Source organism: Aptenodytes patagonicus, chromosome 5 (assembly GCF_965638725.1).
Source record: "Aptenodytes patagonicus chromosome 5, bAptPat1.pri.cur, whole genome shotgun sequence".
In the NCBI taxonomy this organism is placed as follows: domain Eukaryota; kingdom Metazoa; phylum Chordata; class Aves; order Sphenisciformes; family Spheniscidae; genus Aptenodytes; species Aptenodytes patagonicus.
In genome coordinates, this window is record NC_134953.1 from 25,441,881 (window position 1) to 25,464,505 (window position 22,625).

General features: G+C 41.4%; 1 protein-coding gene across 1 annotated transcript in view; it reads left to right on the forward strand.

The window, feature by feature from the left end:
- The first annotated feature begins 4,859 nt into the window (after positions 1–4,859).
- The window catches only part of SLC18A2 (solute carrier family 18 member A2), a 30,117-nt gene continuing 12,351 nt past the window's right edge, over positions 4,860–22,625 (forward strand). The window contains exons 1-8 of the mRNA XM_076338133.1: positions 4,860–4,980; positions 6,766–7,117; positions 14,826–14,884; positions 16,829–16,912; positions 19,721–19,813; positions 20,232–20,321; positions 20,430–20,473; positions 20,549–20,609. Coding sequence (XP_076194248.1) covers positions 4,860–4,980; positions 6,766–7,117; positions 14,826–14,884; positions 16,829–16,912; positions 19,721–19,813; positions 20,232–20,321; positions 20,430–20,473; positions 20,549–20,609 — 904 coding nt within the window. The remainder of the gene's footprint in view (positions 4,981–6,765; positions 7,118–14,825; positions 14,885–16,828; positions 16,913–19,720; positions 19,814–20,231; positions 20,322–20,429; positions 20,474–20,548; positions 20,610–22,625) is intronic.

Genomic DNA, 22,625 nt, shown 5'->3' on the forward strand with positions numbered 1-22,625 from the left:
AATTCTGTTTTCATGCTGTAATGTGCTAGCTTAAGTATTACAGGCTATGTGTTTTCTTCAGGGGTTTAGATAGGGAGCAGGGTAAGTGGTGATTTTCTACTCAACCACTTCCCCAACTCCAGAATAGCTGAATGTTTTTTCTACTGTGAATAGCAAAATAGTTTAAAAAGTGAATTTTAGAGGAGGGATGTTGTGCTGTAGAATAAAATTTCCTAGTTCTGAAACACACTGAAAATTTCAAATCCTCATTGAAACTCTTACAATACTGTTTCCCAACTGTATCAGCTTTTGTTCGTTTGTTTGTTTTTTCAGTGTGAATGGTATGGAGAAAACCTGAAGGGACTGCACCTCAGACTGCTGCTGCTACTTTGGGTCAAGACTATGTGTGAACAATTTTTTAGAATAAGTGCCCTAACTTGAAAAACTTTACTTTTTAGCAGGTTAAATTATTTACTGCATAGAGATAGCCTATGCCATTATCTATTGTGGTCCAGGGTTTTCTCCATAACACATCTATAAGTCTCCTGACGTCTATCACTTCCTATGAACATCACAACAAAGCATCACCTATTTATCTTCATCTCTCCTCCTACTGCTCTTCCACTACAGCCTTCCTACATCTCTAAAAAACGTCGGCACCTCCTGCCACAGTTTCTTGGTGCATGGGGAAATGGCTGCCCTATGTTCCTACATTAAAGTTAGGATTGTTGCTTCTGTGCAAAGGGGAACAAGTGGTGTTTTACTTCTTTTTAGCAGAGACACAGTAGTATCTCTTCTTCCCCCGCACACCCTTTCTCCACCCTGAGACTTTCTAGCTTTAAAGATGAACCCCTCATAGTCTCAGACCTGGTTATCACACACACAGTTGTTCAACTAAATAAATGTTTGGCATTATAGATACCCTCTTAAAAGCAAAATTTCTGCTTTTTTTCTCTCTCCTCTGAACATTACATGCCACAGTGAACAATCATATATATAAATATACACATTCACACATACACTTACTGTAGGCTATATGGCAGAAGATTAAAATACAATGCATATCCTCAATGCCTGGGGAAGAGGAGATGCATTATTCAGTGGAACTAACTACCACACAGTCATTAGTAGCATGACTGTCGGGCACAAAGAAAAAAGTCTTGAAAGAGCTACAAAGGTTGAAAAAGCTGACTAAGTATATTACTTGTTATTAGTAAAACATAAGCTGCCAGGTATGTCTTTCAACTTAAACTGTAAGAATTATTTATAGCAGAATTTTTCCCCAGTAGCAATAACTGCAAATGATTAATTCATACAGAAAGCTAAGATAATTATGAATTATTGCAAATTAAACTCCAAGCACTAAAAATAAATGTAAATCTTAAAAAGAGACAGCTTTAAAAAGGATTACTTTTCCCAAAGAAGCCAGAAAGGTAGTGCATTTCTCAGCCTGGATGGTGAGAACCAGAAGTGTTTTTTTCTAAATTTCAGTGTTTAAGGAACCTGTAGGCAAACCAGCAAAATGTCACTTCTCCCCAGTGCTTGTAACGATACCATGCTGCTTCCCATGACAGCATCCAGGACATCTTGCCACAGAGGAATTTTCAGCTGCAGTCAGAATTTTGACTGCTAATAAGTACTGTTCTCCAACATCGTTTCCAGTCTGGTGATCATTTGCAGTATCATTGCCTGTGTGTTTATGGCTATTTTATTTGTCTGCATAGCTCACTTGGCTACGCAGTCTCTACGGTACCGCAGAGGTGATTCAGGAGAGGCTACCATTCAGTCTGCCAAAGCCTGAGAGTCAGATACCACATTAAAACATTTTTTTTCATCACCAGCTTTGTGATGCTCTGTGCCTTTAGCCTATGCCCTAATGGCTTAGGGGTGTTTCGCTCAGAGGGAAGTATTGGTAAGTCCTCAAAATTTTGATTCCTAAATAAATATATCCTTTTGGAACTAATTTCAGAGTTTATAACTATTTCTTATTAAAAATTAATAAAGTGATAATATTATTAAATCTGGGTATAATAAGCACGTGTATACTTTAGAGGATGGTTAAAGCAAATAAAAGGTAGAGACTTAACAAAAGAGGTGGAGCTGACCAGCATTTTTCAAAGCATGAAATTTTGCTCAACTGTTCTGTTGAAAGCTCAGATAACAACTGGAAAAAATCCCACTGCTTTTCTTCCCTCCTTTTTGACCAATCTTAATTAACAATTATATAATAGTAAAAAGTTCAATAGGAAAACCAAATCGTCAACAGCTTCCCAAAAGTAATTGCTGATTTGGCTGTGGTCCTATTCCTTTTTTGTTTGTTCTTCAGTAGACACAAAGATCACTGATTAAAGATAAATAAATATAGTGAAGGAATCAATATTTGCCTGAATACAGTTTACACCTGCAGAGCAGCAAACCTAGCAGGTTCCTGACCTGCTCACTTCCTAGAGGTAACCACAATTTCATCGGCTAGATTAGTAAAGCAATAGTATCCGTGCACGAGTAGGCATCTTTACATGCAAATAAATTTATTCAAACGCTCTCATGCTTATCCATGCTAATAGTGCAGGCATGATTTAGCATATATATTTTAGCATTATTTGTCAAACAATCAATTGGCTGAAGACAAGAGAAACTAGGACAGTAGAAAAGAGGATTGATGTAAAGTCCAGCAAAGTGGCCAGATGCTGTCAGTGTGAGCGTCAGCACCGCAGTGAGAGACGGATGAAGAGGAGAAATATTCTAGAAGAAAGGGCTGGGAGGGGAGGCAGGGGGAAGGGGAGGTCTACCTTGCCACGTAGATGATACAGAGAGAGAAGCAAGTTGCTTCTACAATCATGTGCCTCATCAGAAATGGCTGGAAAAGCATCTTATTTCTCTCCACATCTGCTTTCTGACAGGTGACAGAAACAGCAGCACTGCTGCCAGTTAACTCTCCTGTGAACTGCTGGGAATACAAAATACCCGAACCCATGTTTTCCTGGTAGAATATTGCTATTGACATTGCACTGACATGTGTCCCATATTAATGCTTTTTCTGCTGCTAACCAGAGCCGGTGTTCCCCTTCTCCTACTGCACTCCACACAAGTTCTCAACTAAACGATGTCATTTGCTGTCCAAGTGCCTTCAGGATCTGACACTTGGAAGATGAAACATTTCTCCCCAGTCCAGTCCAGTAGATCATACTTTTCTATTTCCTCTGAGTACAGAAGCAGAAGCTCTGTTTTGGAAATTCAGCTTCAAACATGAATGTGCCCAACTCCTGAAGTTGCTGGTTAAAGAAGTTTGGAAAAGACAAACCATTTATAAGCCATCATTCAAGAATCAATAGCGTATTAATAGCCTTGGGTGATTATTTGTCATGTACCGCATAATAGGTCCCATACAAAAATAATACATGGTGGACATGTCAAATAAAATCAAAGCTACCTGCATGCAAACAAGAGAGAGATGCGCTATCAGCATATCCTCTCCCACTTTTCATTATTTTTAGAAAAATCTGTGTATAGCCAATAACTTACTGTACTGAAAATTTACTCCCATTCCCAAGGCCTGTTAAACTTCATCCAGAGATGGATTAGGACCTAAGAGAGCAATTTAGACCATAAATATTTATCTTCTACTGTTACTCACATTGGCAAAATTCCACAGTGTAAATGTCTTTTGTTATTCCTGAAACTGGGTGTTTACAGCCTGAAATGCCTGCTGCCACAGAAGCACCAGCATAAGCTTGAGCACCGCTTCCTAAGAAACCTGCATTAGTAATGAAATCGCATCGCATCGAAAATGGACACCACTAAACTGGTTAACACACCCAGCAGGCAATGTAGTTAAAGAAATAAACGATTTGCATAGTGATGATGTCATCAGCTTCAGTCTGACGTTTGGTTCTGGGGCCACTGAACTCATTAAGAGACTTCCTTCACATTCAGTGGGCTTTACCAAAAGCGAAGCTCAGTGAAGACAGCGAAGCAAAGAACAGTTCACAAAGTTCGGTACTGGGTGACCAAAAGAAAGCAGTGTATTATGTGATATGAAAGACAGTGTTTTTAAAAAATGCAAATCTTTGTTAAAACGCGTTTCATGATCAGTTCAACGCAGTTAATCTCTTTTCTAACATAGACGGAGAAGAAAAGAAATTCATAATGTTGACGGCCAAATGCCACCGGCTGGGTACAACACTTGGAATTCTGTGCAGAGCAGACAAGAAAAATGAGCAATTTAAATGCCAGCTGGTGCAAATTCCTGATTTTAGGACAAGAATCAATCAGTGGCGCTATTTCGACTTGGCTCGCCAACAGGGCACACTGCTCGCGCGTTTAAGCGTATGAGCGGTGACTTTTTTCCCCTCTGTATCAGTTTCGACACATCTTAGTGGGCGCCCAGAGGTCTTGGCGTGGCCCAGAGCCGCAGGCAGGCAGCTCTACCCGCAGCCCGGCACGCTCGCTGCGTGCCCCGCAGCATCGCCGCCCGGCGAGGGGAGAGGAGGGGAGTCCCCCCCTGCGCCGCTTCCAGCGCTCTCTGGGCTCACACGGTCCAGCGGTGCCGCCTCCTCCTCCTCCTCCCCCTCCTCCTCCTCCCCCTCCTCCTCCTCCCCCTCCTCCTCCTCCCCGCTCCTGCCCTGCCGGCTCGCAGCGTGCGGCTGGACGGGGACCTGCGCCGGGAGCTGGGAGCCGGGCCGGGCTGTCGGCGGCCGGGTGCGGCGCGGCGGGGAGCGCGGCGGGGGGCGGGGGGCGCGGAGCGGGGCTGCGGGGCTCCTGCGCCCGCCGAGCCGCCGGCACGCCGCGGAGCTGCCGCCCGGGCTCCCCGCCTTGTCCCGGCGGCCCCTAATGGCCTTTGTCTCTCCGCAGCGAGAGGCAGCGGCGCAGGGACGGGGACCATGGCTTGGGGCGAGCTCAGCCTCCTCCGCTGGCTCCGGGAGAGCCGGCAGTCCAGGAAACTAATCCTGCTGATTGTGTTCATCGCCTTGCTCCTGGACAACATGCTGCTTACGGTAGTCGGTAGGTAGAATGGGGTTCGGGTTTTTTTCCCCTCCCGGTTTATGCCAGAAACAATCTCCAGTGGCAGATGTACTCCCTGAGCGCATGATTAATGCTCTCAGACCAAACATTTTCAAGCACTGATTTTTTTTTTTTTTTTTTTCCCTGAACGCGAATGATATTCCGGGCGTTGCAAACACACTGCCATATACATTAAGGTTTCACTTTATTTCTATGGTCATTGCTGTATAAAGAATGGTATAAAAAGGTCTTCGTAATTCTTTTTTTTCTGCTGAACGCCACTAATACTTCACGGAACGACAGATAACAGTATTTTTAGCTCATCGTCGTTTTTTCTCCTGTGGTCACGCAACTGAAACAACAGGCTAGATAACATTGGAGATGCCTGTTTCCTTGCGATAGTTCCTCTTTCCCCCGCATTGGTCTTAAAATGATAGGTTAATAAGAAAACTGTCTAACTGGGTTTTAAGAAAAGCACTTCTATGAGTCAGTTTAATAAAATAATCCAAGTTTTGATGCAACTTTTACTGGCTTCAGTGGCATAGTGTCAGGATTTAGGAATCTGCTCAAATAAAACGCTTGAACATTTTTCACTGGTATTTTTAGAAGTCCTCATATTCAAATGTTTACATGAATTTAAAGAAAAGGGTTCAGAGAAACTAGTGGTTCATGGATGCACGCACACCCGCATGAATGCACATGCTTCTCTCGGAAATGAATCGGGCTGTGCAGAGACGTCTCTCAGACGATGCTGCAGTGTCAGCTTCTGAATTGGACTCCTGAATTTCTTGGGGACCTCAGCTTAAAAGCTGATGCCACAATGTAGACCTTAGCTAAAAACATATATATTTTTAGCAGGTCGATTTTGGATTTTTTTTACATGAATGTACTTTCTTACAAAGTTATTAACATTTAATTACTTATTCAGTAATATGTATGCTAGAAGCCCTAGAAATTATTACAGTTTGCAGACTTCTTGAAAGAGTGGGCTTTTTAAAGAAGAGATGCAAGACCAGAAGGGTCATTCTGTCACTAGTGTTAAATTGAATGAACCCGACATCTGTTTTCACAAATTCTGAAATGCTAATTTCTGAGATACATATTAATGCAATTAAATTGCAGCTAAGATCCTAAAGCATATAAAGAAGGTCCTTTCTGGATGATCTTTTCAATGTAAATGTTTAAAAAATAATGAGATGTAAAGACCAACACATTAGTTCTGATTACTTAATATAGGAGTGTTATGTTTTTTTCCCTCTTATGGCTGTTACTTATCAATATTTTTGTCGTTTATTTTAGAAATGTGTTTTATTACATTTTTTATATTTTGGGTTAATAGTGATTAAAATTATTATTAAATATAATTAAATAATTTAATTCAATGCTTTTCTCATCTTTCATGTTTTCACAATCTAATAAATAGATTTGTGCAGTCACGTGCAACAAAGAGACTCTGCAGACACGGGTTTTGATACTTCTTATATTTTGCTTTCTGAATGATGTCTGTATAGAAAACCTTATATTTATGAAAACTGGCACAAAATAAAGACTAATCTAAAAGAACTTTTTGTTTTAAGCTGCCCTTCTGAGTTACGGGTGTGTTTTTTCCCAGGAGCAAACTTCTATTTCAGTTCTGTGTTTCCACCGTTCAAAATCCTTACTTATGTGCTCTGTAGGAAAGGCTTCTATTTCCTGATCAATGGCAAAGCAAACAAGAAAACTTGGTGATTCCATTTACAAATAACCTGATAGTAAGATGCCAATATATTCTATTTGTTTTTCCAGTGCCAATAATTCCCAGTTACCTTTACAGCATCAAACATGAGAAAAATGCCACAGAAATCCAGACTGCTAAGCCTAATGTAGTCTTAACAACGATGGACAATTTTCAGAGCATCTTCTCCTACTATGACAACTCAACGATGGTTACTGGAAACGAATCTGATAAGACACAACCCAGAGAGTTACATCATACTCAGACAGAACAAATGATAGTAAATGTGACTCCTTCCCCATCTGACTGCCCTAAGGAAGATAAGGACCTGCTGAATGAAAATGTTCAAGTCGGTCTCTTGTTTGCTTCAAAAGCAACAGTGCAGCTAATCACTAACCCCTTCATAGGACCGCTGACGAACAGGTACGTTATTTCTGCTACGTTACTCAGTTAGGATTTTATACTCATGCTTTAGTCCGGACTAGCATTTCAAACAAAGTATTTTTAATTCTGTTGTGGCCCTGGCTTACTGGCCTTCTCACTTTACCTGGAGGAATATTTTAGTGAAATACATTTGGTGAACACTTCTAAACACCTACATCCTTTCCAAAATAAATTGGTAAGCTGCACATGAGCCATCTGCTACGTTCAATATCGTACACTTTTTCTCCAGCTCCTGAGACCTCAGGTTTTTATAGAAACTTTTGCTGAAATGGTGTTGAAACATCTTCAATTCAGTTGTATGGGGCCAAAAGACATTACAATGTAGTATTTACGAAGCACTGTGAATTGGTGATACATCTGTTACACCTACATTAGGCAAACATGATATTGAAACTGTAGGCAGGGTTCGGATCCCTCCCTTGCTGTCATGGAGATGCGCAGCTCTTGGTGTGATTTAGTATTCAGTGATTTGGGGTGGTGTGAGGTAAGAATCAGTGGGAAATTCGCGTGGACTTCAGTGAAAAATGAGCAAGTGTCAAACTTTGCTAATGTCATGTTCATCACCGAGTTCAGTGGATCACAGATTTCCATCAGTAGATGATCTAGCCCAGCCTTCAAACTGTCCTCTCTAAATTCTTGCATATATATGATGTCTTGAATGAAATATTTTTAAATGGTATAGAAAATCTGAGCCAGGATCAAGGGTATAAGCACCGATATCAATGACTTACACCCCCCCACCCAAAATCCAAGCACTAATGATGTTTACATGGAGATTAAAAAGTATTTATAATATCATTTAAATGTTTTATGTTAATAATTAATTTGATTTTACTGTTAGCATTTTGTGTAACTGTTCCCCACAGAAGCAGCTGCAGTCCTCCTAAACAGAATAGGAGATCAGTCTCTGCAGGAAATAAACTCCAAATTGTATTTAGTCAGGTCACTAATTTTCATATTTCTTACTCAAGCTGTTTTTATAAAGAAAAATTTTTCCTTTCAGAAAATAATACGCAGCAGAAATTGTCCTTGTAAAACACTTTTGTTTAAGCAGTCAATGCCTTGCATATGTGACAACACCCAAAACAACCAACGCACTTTAATGCTAGATATTTCAGGTTTTGAAGCCAGAACCACCTTTCTTAGTTTTACAGCTTATATATATATATATATTGTCTGAGTGTTTAATTTCAGTCTGATAGAAGAGTATCCAACTGAGGGCTAAGCGGCGGTTTGACTCACCGTGTTATGAATTCAAAACCTGTATTCAACCTGTGGAACTGATCTAAACACAAAAGCTTTAAATGAGATAGACGGTTTCGTTTCTCTCTCATTTCACCTTATCTCCTACTGCATACCACCTACACAGATATAAGTACGCCATTGCAAAATTACTTTTCCACAAATATTGCTGCAAGTTGAGGAGGAAAACAGATTTTGTTACCTGGATTTTCTGTATCGTTTTGTGAAGATATGATAGCTCATCCACAGGCAAAGTAACATAACGTCAAATAATATTTTCATAATAGTTCTTTAGGTATTCTTCTAGATTTTCCTAAATGTCTGAATTATTGCCCTATTGATATTTACTTTTCTCTGTTAGTATCATCATTTCCACAACCTGCCAAACCAGGAGAAAGGCAATAATACGCTCCATGTTGTCGGCGACTTTTTCAATAGCGCAGTTACGTCATACTGTAGATATGATCTCCACTCTTTCTTTGGTAGACATCTGCCTACGTAAGAGGGTGCATGTCCCTGCCGATGCCTCTCCATGTGTCTGCACATCTCAGGACCGGAGTCTGGTGCTGCCTGTGCCAAGGCACGGGGTAACACCTCTCCCCTGGAGCTGGCTGCCAGGACATGCGTGATACATTCTTAGGTTTGGCAATGGGGCAGTAGATGTTCTTGTAGCATTTCCCTTTGCTGCTGTTAGGAGCAGGGTGGCAACACACCAGTGTGAACATTAGTGCTGTGAGCTGAGATTTCCTCCTGGAAACATCCTACAGTTTTTTTTGCACGGGGCCGAGTGTGTGACTGCAGTCACAGGGGCAGGTTTGCAAGCTCAGTTGCCCAAGTGCGAGAAGAAAAATCAAGGAGCCCATCATCTCAGCATCCTGTGCGACAAACTCTTCTCTCGTACAGCAGAAATGAGTGCCTTAGTGGCAAAGTGGCCCTCAATTAGATTTAAGGATTACTGATTTTCTTTCATGCGTTATTTGTATCTTGGTACCAGTATCTGCCTTTCTTCTGAGAAATGTTTAGTGGGAAATATCAGTTAACACATTTATCAATTAACTGTAGAAGTCATTGGCAACATCCCCCTAAAGTTGACATTTCCTAATAGCAATGTATATGATCAGTTAAAAAGCAGTGTGAAAACTGTGATTATTATAAATGAAACAGAAAATATCTGAGTTATCATTATAAAGACTCTTCCTTACCACTGATAAGCTGTTCAGCAATAATTGTTACTGCTGTTATTACTTTTGCAAAATTTCAGCAAAATATCACAGCTTAAGGAGAATTGGTTGCTTAGTTCAAGATTAGTGTGCAGTTTGTTAAGATGCCCAGTAAGTTTCTTTTTCAAATAGGTAGCACACTGTGTTCGTGTTTTTTTTATTTTTCAATCAAATACAGTTTTTCAGGAGTGGTTTAGATTTTTAATCGAGTATGGAGTTACTGGCTTTCAGTATGCACTGGCTTTGAGTGCTTGAGTTTGTACAGGATGCAACAGGATGTTCTATTCATATGAGTCTGTGCCAATTATGACTTTATTTTAGGTTTTCTGGAAGTTTTGTAGGCTGCTTTTCCCTTTTTCTATAACTACTGGAGGTGTAGATTTTTTAAAATAAATTTCAAAATTGGTGTCATTCAAGAAGTAAGTTCTGCTAAAAATATTTCTTATTTAAAGCCCAGCTCTTTCCGTGGAGTACCAGACAAAACATGCACCTGGCTTAGTGAACTGGTTTGCAATTCATGAAACAACACAATTTACCCTTGGTCTAACAAAGTCCTAGCAAAGGAAACGCCAGGTGATGGCTTTGCCACAGGATGTCAACAACACACTTCCCACCATGGCACAGTTTCAGGGCAGAGCTGATAAGATGCTGTGGCTCAGATGCACATTATGTTTTTCCTTGTAGTGAAATTGGTAAGAAACTATACAGATAGCACAGCACTTGATACAGGGCACTTTGTGAGGAGCGTGCACTGGCAAGGGGAAATTGAAGGCTCAGCCTAATCCTTTCCAGTGAAGAGAGTGGGCAAAAGGCTGCTGTGCCCTCTATAACTAACTGATTTGCTCCATTATTTTTTTCAAACTCTTACCAAGCTCTATGAATGAGGCTGTGAGCCCAGCTGTGCTAGCCCACAATCCACTAGAGCCAATGAATGTCTTCCCTGCCATGTCTCTCTCTCCCTTTATTTATCAGTCTGAAAAAACATGTCGTTTTAACCTTGTGCTTATCCATATTGTCCTCAAAAATAATTTAAAAATGAACAGATATTTTCGTCATCATTGTTACAGCAGCCTGACTACAGCTTTGAACTTCTTTGCATGAGAGACAGAGTGGCTAGGACCATGGTAACTTCATGACCAAGATACATGCAAAGAATGAGGCAGAGAAATAAATAGCATTTGTAACTACTTAGTTACAGTTCAGTTCCTATGTAAGCTTTCCTTTTAGGTTTTGGCAGGTGATTGAAATGACCAGTTCTGCAGGTTGGACAAAGCCCCTCTGCCTACCCTGTGCTACAGCACGGAGCATGGAGGTGGAGAGTGCACGGACCACACTCCCTGTCCCTGCTGACCCTGCACGTTCTTCCTTACCTTCACACACATTCAGCGGTTCATTGGTTCATAACCTCAAGGAAAATATTCTTCTTGCCATACGTCCTCCCCAGTCTTCACTGGCAGTGAAGAAGATAGCCAGACTGCCAACCAGGACAGACTTAACAAGGGGTGCTCACAGTCGTACCGGTGTAGCTGTATAACAAGGTTGAAATCAGTGGATTTGCAGCACTGTAATGAATGGATAATTAGGCTCTAATCCACAGCTCCTAACCTGGTCAGTGTAACCTTTATTCTACTGCTGCACAGGACCCATCAGTTGGTTGTCTTATTGTAGGGTAACCTTGTTAATGGGTATAATCCACTTCCAAACAGTCCTGCTATCTGGGGCCAACGTGGGACTGAAACGGAGCAATTTAAGCGTTCTCCATCAGTGGCAGCCTTTCCTCTCCCTCCTTCAACTAAAAACTCCGGCTTTTTCAGAGGTCAGAAATACTTGTAGGAAGCACTTTTAGCTGCAGGTAGCCTTAGTGAAACATGCTGGACTCTGCTTCAGATTCTCTTGGAGGGTTTTGAAAGGAGTGCCCAAGAAAGTCACATGCTTGAGCGTGGTAATGAGAAAAAAGAAGAGAAGACAGGCTGTAATATTCTTTTGTGTTGCACACATGCAGAGGAACAAAATGTAGAGATAACTGTGAAGGAGTATGCCATGTCATGGCCAAGAAGTAGAAACTGCATATTCGCAGGTTTCACGTGGCAAGAACATGAATGGCCCAGGACCAAGGGACAGAATCACTGAATAGTTGGCTGTTACAGGTAGCGCCTCTCCTTTTTGTGATTATTTGTGTTATATAGTGTAATTGTTCAGCAAAAATTCCCAGTCTGTGCTCTCTAATATCTGTTGGACAGATCAGGGAATGCAGCTGCAGATTAGACATTTGTGGTAGCACAACTGCCAACTAATTAGTGCTGCTATTTCAGGAGGAGGCAGGGTTTGCTAAGATTATTCAGGAAAGGACAATCTGCATATCTAACTAAATGTCAGCTGGATGTGGGTAAGACTGTCCCCTGAGCAAGAGCAACCATGACTTCTAGAAGTTCAGCAGTCTCATGCAGGGGCAGCACACCAGAATCATGCATCTCCAAATTGTGGGAGAAGCTCCAGGCAATTTTTAGCTTTTCAGAGGATTATAATGACTTGTTTAATTCAGCACAAATGCATGGCCTGTGCTGACCTGTATAGCTTTGCATCATCTTGTATGATGGATCACTGGCAATGCAGACTTCGGCTGAAATGACTAGCTGTGCCCACACAGAGTCTAGTTCTGAAATGATTAATTTCTGTGTGGAGGAAAAGGTATGTGTTAGACCTCAGTATGTGTGATAAAGCATCGTGGTCTGCTGGGTAGCAAGAGTAGGACTGAGTTCTGCTCTAGTTCTGCCCTCGTCACCCTCTGCTATGTATTGCTTCACACGTTGCTGTGACCCTGTTTGTCCAACATAAAGGAAGAATAATATCTGTGACTGCAAAAATTAAGAAAAATGCTTGAACAGTGTTTCATTGAGCATTAAAAGTGACTTCCAAAATACTTGTTTTCTTACAGCCTTCAAGCACCAGAAACTTTCCAAGTGTAGGAAGCCTATTGGAAGAATTGAAATCTGCTTTAGCTTGACAGAGTATCATTTAGAACTAGTTTGATATCCCTTCTCTTTGTTTAACTCATTAATGTTTATGGAAGATCTCACAGCTCATGTCTATGATCTAGCGATGGAAACGTGAATGTGGGAGCCAATCTGGATGGCATTTGTCTTCATGCAAATAACTGAATTTTAATTCAGTGCACTTGTAGCAGAAGCAAATTGCTGTCTCATGGCCCCTGTGTCAGTCTAAGAATTGCTTGATTTCTGTACTGAAATGAGACTTCTTCCCCACAGTGTCCATCCTAGATATCTCTGGGATGGCCTTGACAGACACAACCCTACTTTACTTTGCAACGGAAGAAGGCGTAAGGACATTCAACTTTTGCTTTCATACCACAGAGAAAGATGATAGAGCTCACCAACAGCAGTAGCCATACCTGCAAGGTTTTTTTTTATCTGTACTTCTATCAGTGCTTTCTTTAATTGAAAAATTCAAAATCAAAGCACTTATGGTCAAACTCTCTGTGGCCTGTTCTACCTGAGCCCACTGGGAAGGGAAGTGCCCACTTCAGTTCTGAGGCAGGCAAGAAGTTGGTAACAGGTAATCTTTTATTTCCTCATGTACATAGAAACACCAGTGGCGATTAGCATCCCATTGTATAATACCTACTATACACACAGCAAGAGAAGAGACAGGCTTAGAAAAATCATCCACTTTAAATAAGGCAGACAAAAAAAGGTAATATTACTCTCTTACAGGCCAGGTATCCAGGTGCTGAGAGATTAAAATGATTATCATAAGGCCACAGAGGACGTCTGTGATAGTGCCAGGGATTTAACTTGCTTTGGAGATACCAGTCCGGTTAAGTACCACAGGAGTAACTAGTCTTTTCTGGATATTTGTAACACCCACTTACAAATTTCAACTAGAAGAATCTGCGCACTACGTTTTTGTCATATTTTAACGTAGTGATGATGTTTAAGGCAAAATTGTTCTTTATTAGAGATTTCTGTGGTGTGTAGAAATGTGCATGCTAGATTTCTTTCATTCACAAAACTCAAACAAATGTTACAATGAGACATATAATGAGCATCGCGCCCTGCACTTCAGAGAGTTTTCCATTTTCCAGGGTCCTTAATTGTATAAAAACTGTATTAACAAAAAAGCAAAGCTCAGAATAATTATTTTGGTTTACCTATGTCACGACTGCTATTATTAAAATTAAAAGGACCATTATAGACTCTTCCATTATTTGATTGACCGACTTCAGCCAAAACTGCCACTATAAATGCTCAATGCTGTCAAATCATTGGAAGCTGAAGTCAATCAGTACTCTTTTGAAAAGCATCATCCATTTTTGAAGGATGTCTTTGCAAATGCATTTGAGATGCGCAATCCTACAAAAAAAGAAGCCGTGAATAAAGTGTGCTGAACAGAATACACAGACTGTCTTCAGAGCTACCTGGGTAGTGTTTTTGATTCTAGGGTAGATTTTTAATGGCGTGAAAAATAGTATATTGTGAATGTTTTGTTGAAACTTCAGTTTTAGCTGCTCAAAAAATGTATTTGTTTTCCAGACAGAAAATCCTTTATTTCCTGGAAACTTGAAAATACTTATAGCAACCAGGCATTTCTACAGGCTGTTTAGAGTCCTAATGAAGAAGCGGGCTGATGAAGGAAGCTTTGATCAGCTCCATTTTTACTCCTAAACCCATGGAAAGCAAAAATATTATTTTCAGGCTCTTTGGGACTCTTCCAGTGCTCCTGGCTGAGGCAGAACTTCCAACAAAGCTGATGACAAATTTTTCCAGTAAAAAAGCCATTGGTTTGACTGTGTCTCATTATACTCATTGTCTCAATGAGGATGGAAACAGATAAGCATTGAATCACTACTGGGATATTTCAAAGTTCAGCAAGCTCAGACAAATCTTCCCTTTTCATATCCTTGGCAACCTCATGGAGGCCCAAAGGGGCTTTATTGGGAACAATTACGATGGAACGAGAACAGGGCAATCAGATTCTAATGAGAGGAGGATCTGTTCCAGGGATTTCAGATACAAAGTCTGCTGTGCCAGATGAAAAGCCATTTGTAACATGGACAAATTTGATCATGTGGTCCACAATAAATAGTTCAAAGCCTACCAAGGAACTACAGGTTGGGTTTTTGCGGTGTGTGCACTCATGTGAGTAAGTCTAATTCAAAATGTCAGTGAGGCAATCCCAGAAATGTGAATGTTCATTTTGTTTTCCAGAATAGGCTACCAGATTCCACTGTTTGCTGGCTTCTGCATCATGTTTGTGTCAACAATCAGTAAGTGTCCACATCTTATTTGGTCTGGCCCAGATGCAACTTCTAAATAAATGATCTATAATAATTATCACTAGGAATTATTCTTGTTGATGTAGAGGGACTGATTTCCAAGGAAAATTTAAGGGTGGCTGCTCCATGTGGATGGTGGTGCTGATGAGATTTGTCAAGTATGCTTTTATGAACGTGCTCTAAGGAATTCACCACCTTCCATCCCACCTCGGTGGGTCTCTTCCTTAGCTGAATCTTTCTCCCAGATTCTTGTAATCTGGAGCAGTGCTCAGACAGTTTTAAACAGATAGCATGGGAGGGCTATCAGCCATGAGAGGGCTATTTTGCAGGGTCCTTAACAACTAGCTATCGTAGGGACTTATCAAAAGATCATGAGGCTGCAGTGGCTCATGAGTAGAATATGAGTCAACAGTGTCATAGCGTCGCTAAACATCGCTGTGGGATGTGCAAACAGGAGCACAGCCTGCAAGTCAGCTGAGATAATTTGTCTGCTCTAAATGGCACTGATAAGGCCTCAGCTGGTATTTTATGTTCGGTTTTGGTGTGGCCCTTGAAGTTGTGGCCCAGATGGAAAGAGTACAGGGAAGAACGTCAAGGATCATTAGAAGCCTGTGAGGAATGGTGAAAGAACCTGGTTTCCTTCAGAAGGCAGATGTAAAACATATCAGAGTCTATGACAAAAAGGAAGGGAACAAACAGTTTTCCATGTCCGCTGTACGTAAGAGAAGGAATAACAGCTTAAAACTGTATCATCAAGGGGACTGGGGTGCTTGAGAAGATTACCTGGTCTTAGAGTCACTGACAACTCTGCATTTTAGGAACATGTAACACAAATTTTGGTCGGGATGGAGATAAGAGTAATGAGCCTAATTCATAGCATAGGGGAGTACTGTTGATCTGCTGACATCCTTCCTTCTTTCATTTTTCTTGGTTTTTCTCTGTCCACGTGGGTCGGGATTTTTGTAAGACCTGGTGAAAAGCCTGAGAGGCACAATGCCACAGAGCAGGTGGGAGAACTGCATGTGGATCTTGTGTTTAGTTAGTGCATAACAGCTTCCCCCAGCTATAACCTATCTGGCAAAATTCCTTAGGTGGCCAACAGATAAGAGCTGAAAAAAGCTTTTAAAAACTCACTGTAGATTTAATGACACTGACCATGACACAGGCTCTACAAGCAGAGATGTGCTTGGGTTTCTGGGACACTCCTACTTTCCAGTGTTGTGGATGGGGAATTTAGCTGGACTGATGAGTGCAGCATCCAGGGGCTCTGTCCCAAAAGGCAGAGTGGAGCCCAGGATAAAATCTCTTGGGGAGAGATAGAGAGGCACCTCCACTGGTGCAATTTCTCTGGTGGTCTGCTGTTGGGAAGATTAGGAACTTCCTACAGCCCTTAAATGAGTGGAGCTGGCTTCCCTGCACCTTCAGCCAGCTGTGCTGCACAGCATCTATTGCAGAGCTGGCAATACCAGGGTAAAACCTCTCTCCACCCATTTGCTTATTGGAGGAAACAGCACGTGCATGCATGCAGGTACGTCTGTGTTAAATCCTGCTTTCCCTGAATGCCTGAAGCTTCAGACTAGGCAGCCTTAAATGAAGCAGCGTGAAGAGGCAAAGCTGGAAAGAAAGGTCTTATTACTCCTTCTGTGTGCAGCTGAATCAGAGCAGGATGTAATCAAATCCTAAGTAATTAGTTAAAACTGCTTGTGCACTTGCATTCGGTGTTACCAGGAGGCTTAGACACCTGAGAGCAATTCAACACTGACACATCTAAATGCAATAAGGGAAAATAATGCAGTTAGCATTGAAAGTGGCACAAGTCACTGTAAACACTTGACTAAATTGCATGAAGTTTTTGTGATCGTTTCAAGAAATCTAACTTTTTAACCTAGTTAGAGTTAACCTAATTTTAAAAATTTACCTCTGTTTTTTCTGTAGTGTTTGCCTTCTCAGGAAGCTACACTTTACTGTTTATTGCCAGGTCCCTTCAAGGAGTGGGTTCCTCTTGTTCTTCTGTGGCAGGTAAGAGAAGAGATGAGAGAGTAAAATACAGGTCACTGATTCTGTAATTTTTAGTAATTTTCTAAATTGTATTTTGTCTGCAGTTTCAATAATTAATACAAAAGTATTAAATCAGTTTCACTTTTTTCCTCTCCCTTTCATATAAAGTACTCAAAAGCAAATGTCTTTTCAGACTTTCTTGGTGTTTGGGTTGCAGTAAGGTAGAGCACTAAATGAACTGTGCTCTCCCTGGGATTTCTGCATGTGCGTCTTCAACATTGTACATTCCTTTTTAGCCATTTTAAAGGTCATCAGGAACTTATGTTGGTACTTATTATAGTAGGGATAGCAGCTCTGACTGTTACTGAAATTTCTGTTATAAAATGTCGTTTTCAAGGATTTACCATGCTGTCTGCCAGTTTGGACTCGGGTTACCTGTACCAGATTTCCAATACAAGGTTGTAAGTTTTAAATGAGTAGGTGAAATGGAGTATGGGTTTTCAGCCCAAATTGTTCAACCATTACTGAGACTGGAGAAAATATCATTTGTTAATGTTAGAATGTTTCACACTCTTTCCTTTGAAAAATTTCCCATGATGGCAGCAGGAATATGAATTTGGCTTGGGAGGGGAGGTGAAAAGAGCTTTTTTGTCAAGAATGTGTCTTTTGGCTTCCTCAGGAAAATTCTCCCTTCCAAGTTGGACTGGTCTATAAGCAGGGTTCACATACGTTCCATAGAAAATTAACAAGAATTTGGCAGCTGGATTCTTTCTAGGTTCCTTTTGCAGGGATTTTGTTCCAGCCCACATTTGGGCAGCGCTGCTTGGGGCGGCTGGGGAGATACAATGCCTCAGACTGAGCTTTCGAACTGAGAGCAAGAAGCACCTTATGCTTAAGATGGGTTTGAAGCTGTGCAACAAGCACTAGTTAAGCAGAGAGATTTAAGCCTGGATGAGTAGTGGGAAAAGTGGGGATGCGGTTAAGGGAGCAGGCAGGGGCTGGGATGAGGAGCCAGGGATGGGGAAGGCAAAGACAAGCAGGAGGGGTAGAGACGAGAAAATCCATCTTTTTTCTTTGTACAAGTTATGGTTACAAGTCAAGCTTTCCAAAGGGAAGTAGTGCCAGAATCAAAATGATTGTTCAGCTTTAACTCAGTCCCTGTGCACATATGTACTTTGAGATACAGTTCTTAGATGAGTGTATGACTCTTTTTTTCACAGACAACCTGCAAAGTAGAGCAGAAAAGGCCAAGAGACCATCTAGTCCACCCCCTTCCTGAAGGCAGGATCAGCTTTGTATCTGTCATTCCTCATGCATACTTGACAGGCATGTTCTCAGAAGCCTTCAGAAACGCCCTCAGCATCTAGCTTTGTGCTTAAGTACCTTTACTGTCAGGAAGGTTTTTTCTGATGTCTCATCTAAAGCCTCCTTACTGTCATGTAAACCTATTTCTGCTTCCCATACTTGAGAGAACATGAAGAAAAGTTTCTTTTCTTTATCTTTGTGGCTCTTTTTCATGTTGCAAGACTCTTATCACATCTCACTTCGGTTTCCTCCTCTCTGGTTTTAAATTGAAAGTCCTGCAGTTGTCCCTCACAGTTATTTTTATAAGCCTTTGCTCATCCTTATTGCTCTTTTCTGGATAGTGTCTAGTCACCCCCACCTTTCTTCCTGTGCTGCACCAAAACCAGACCCAGCACACAGAAGCTCGGACTCCTTACAAGGGCCAACGGCAATGAAAATCACTTCACGTATCTCACAGGCAAAGGAATTTTTCTGTAGTATTGCTGCCAATCAGTCGTTTACCACCCCTGCATTTGTGCATGTAATCATTCCTACCTAAATGTAAAACTTTGTGTTATCTTTGTATTGCCTCCTATTTTTTTCCAGAGTATTTCCCCAAATCTCACAAATTCATTGTGAATTCTGATATCGTTCTCTAACTTGCTCTTCAGCTGTTCATGCAAACAATTTGATGTCATCCACAGTTTTCAATAAGCATGTTAATCCACACAGGACCTCTGCTCTTTTGATGCACGTGATGGATGGTATTCACTTAAAATGATCAATCATGCAATATTTTGTTTTCTTTTTCTGTGTAGCTGTGGGCCTTATTTACTGAGTCCTACTTAAACCTTGATTTGAAAACAGAATTATTAATTTCTATGAGGACTCTTCTGCAGCGTTTATATCTACTGTGTCCGAGTGCTTCACAAAAACACGAATTAGGCTTCGTGTTTCCTTTTGTGAAATGAAGGTTCATCATCAAATGCAGAAGCGAGGCACGTGAAGATAAAGGTCAAAAGAATCGTTTAATTTTGGATGTTGAACTTGAAATACTCATTTTCAAAGTAATCAGCTCTGCATAATACCTCATGCCCAGAGCACAGTTAGCACTGACCACGGTTACAGCTGGGAGTGGTCACCAGACCTTTGTGTCAAGCACCCGGAGTATAAATAACAGATAGTGAATACTTGTCAAAAGCTTTGTTTCTGCTAGTTGAAAAGCATCATCTAAAAACTCTGAGACAAAGACAGGGACAAAGAATCTAGCAAATCAGGGCATCATTAAATTACCTGAGTAATACTGTACAATAAAACATGGTCTTGGAGACCATTTAAATTGCCAAATCCCCTTTTGCTTCAAAGTGAGTTCTATGGGGAGGGAATATACATATTTATATTTTTTTATATATTTATGTACATACAGATACCTGCTGTCGTCTCTGTAAAATGTTTAGTAGGGCTGGCAAATGATGACCATAAACTGTGGTACACAGATGCCTAATTTTGTGTTGTGCTTTTTTCTTTTTTTTTTTTTTAATTTAGGGATGGGTATGCTCGCCAGTGTATATACAGATGATGAAGAGAGAGGCAACGCAATGGGAATTGCACTAGGAGGCCTTGCTATGGGAGTATTAGGTCAGTGAGTTGGAGGCTCTGCTGGCAAGAGAAACCACCCCCAGCCTTCCCAAAGCATGTACTTGTGATCTATGAAAGCATCGGAAGAGTCTCATCGAGCGTAATGTTATCATGCCGTCTCCAGATTAGATTCATGGTGCATGTTAAGAATAGTTTTTCCCACAGTAGCACATTTCTTATGCGGATACATATGTCAGGCAATAATCTCTGAGATGTTTGGGTTTTGTTTACATGGAAGAGTATTTTGGGGAGTGAAGAATATGGTTATTGTCATGATCAATGAGCTTTATGAGGATTTTTAAATCGAGCTTTTTGGTCACTGAATGCCAATAGCAGGATGCCCAACCGCTTGCAGAGGGCGTTTGTTCAGAGTCAGAGATGCGGCTTCACAACTGTGTCCTTTCTTTCTCCCTGGCAGTGGGCCCACCTTTTGGGAGCGTCATGTATGAGTTTGTGGGGAAGAGTTCTCCTTTCCTGGTGCTGGCAGCACTAGCTCTGTTAGATGGAGGTCAGTAAATACGAAAAGTCAATAGCACCATGTAGCACATCCCTTTCATATTACCACCATCTAACCCCCTTCTTGAAGAAATGTTACAGTATTGATTTCTTTTTGCAGCTGTTCAATTATTTGTTCTGCAGCCATCAAGAGCACAAGCAGAAGTAAGTATTAAGGTAAAACACTCTAGGCGATGGATGATGCTTTGCCTTTCCTAATCCCAAGCTTTTGTTTCATAGAGTCAGAAGGGGACACCGTTACTGACACTTTTGAAGGACCCGTATATCATTATTGCAGCAGGTACCAGATCCCTTTTTTTTTTTCTTTAAACCAACCGCTGGTGTTATACCTGGCATCCTGGAATGCCTCAGGCTGAGCTGGTTTAACAGTATTGTCGTTTGCTGGTTTCATTTACATAAAGCTCAAAGAAAAAGATAATCTGTTGGTAATACAGGATGAATATACCAGTAGAAACATAACAGGCAGAAAGTTTGAAATATAGGCGTCTTTCCAGCTGAGAGGACACTAATGACTTGCAGTTGCTTGCTAAGGCAATGAGATGTGGCCATGAAACTTTCTATGAGGCAAGTGGATAGAGCCAAGGCTTTCCGAGGGAGGGATTGCCAGCGTGTCGCAGGCAGGTGTAGGGAATAACACTGAACTTTGTTTCCATTTGAGGAGAGAGTGAGTTTGGTTTCTCGAGCATGGATTGTATTTCAGAAAAGGTCTGGGGTGAATGGTGAATGGCGTTTGGTATTACATGTATCGTTTGTCTAGTGAGTCTTTCTGTCTCAAGGGAAGTTTGCCTTTTCGCGTTGCATTTTGTTGAATGTTTATTCTGAAGTCTGTAATTAAGCCTGGCCCTTTTTCATGTTCATAAAATACCTGAAAAGAGATCGTAATTTTTACAGTTTCGTTCCTTAATCCTAATCTGCCTGTCCAAGAAAACAATTCTTCCAGGCATTTTTTGTGTTTGCTGTTTCTTGGTGGTCTTAGGGAATGACCATTACCCTAACTCTTTGACTAGACACTTGGTCAAGCTGTGACTAAAGTTATACAAATGCTTTTGCTTGAGAAATTCTTGGAGCGTTAAAAGACCTTTTCATAGAATAAAAGAATTTGAGGGAAAAGAGTAGCAAAGACAGTACCTGTCATAAGAGATCAGATCTATCATTCATCTAATTCAGTACCTTGTGTCTAACAGTGCTTAAAGCAGGTGCTGCAAGGTGAGGTTCATTCAGCGTATAAAGTAGATTTCTGGAGAATAATGTAATCCCTCCCAAGGTCTAATCTGTGACAGGACTTGGTTTAAACCACAAAATACGACCAGGGGACTGATTTCAAGGAGTACTTTGCTTGACTAAGACTTAGCCACTCATGCCAAGCTAGTCTTAGCCAAGGAAGAGAAAAGGTACCAAAGACCATAGATCCCACTATTTTGACCATCTCCCATGTCTGCGAAGAGCAGGGATGGAGTTTGTTCCCATTTTCTAACATATTTGCATGGCATTCAATTACTGCAGCTTTTCTGTTCTCTGGAGCTGTTTCAGCTGATGTTTCGGGGCTCTGTAAAGCAGGGCTGCGCGGTCTCAGAGCCCCAAAGTGGTGAAGAAGACTCAGGGATGGGTAGCCTGGAATCACGGCTGTGTGTCAAAGAGACCTTACCTTTAGTGCCCTGGGGTTTTTTTGCCTCTTGCTTCCCTGCATGTGCCTGGAGGCACTGCCAGTGCCTCCTGCTTCCCCTTCCCATCTTTGATCCAGTGCAACTGGACGCAACAGGAGGCAGGGAAAGGAAGGATGTACAGAGGGGTAGAAACAGAAAGACCCTCTCTGTTCCGATCCCTCCTGCTCTCGCCAGCTGCTCTGGGTGACCTGTCCTGCTCCCACTGGGCGTCAGCACCCAGGATATGAGAAAGTCCCTCCCGTGGGTTAGCGGTAGAGTTAGGTACAGCACCCAGGGTCTCTGCCTTCCGGGGCAGAGACTGCCTAGCGCTTTGACAGTACGGATGATGCTGATGTTCTCTAACCTCAGCCTCTTCTCCTCCTGCTTTATTTCCCCTGCAGACCAAATTTAGTTTTGTCAGAGCTGAATGCCAAATACCAACTATAAATCCAGCCTTTTATCTGGCCTATGAGTGCACATCAGTCCAAATGCAGATTTCTTGATGCACCAGGAATACACTGCTTAAATGTTAATTGCTTCAGTTCTGAAGCTGTTGCTTTTTTACAGTGAAAAGGGTCTGAAGGTTTCATTTGCTCTCCCTTACCCCAAGGGGTTGGATTATTTTCCTTGCTTTATTTTCGAAGATGGGAACT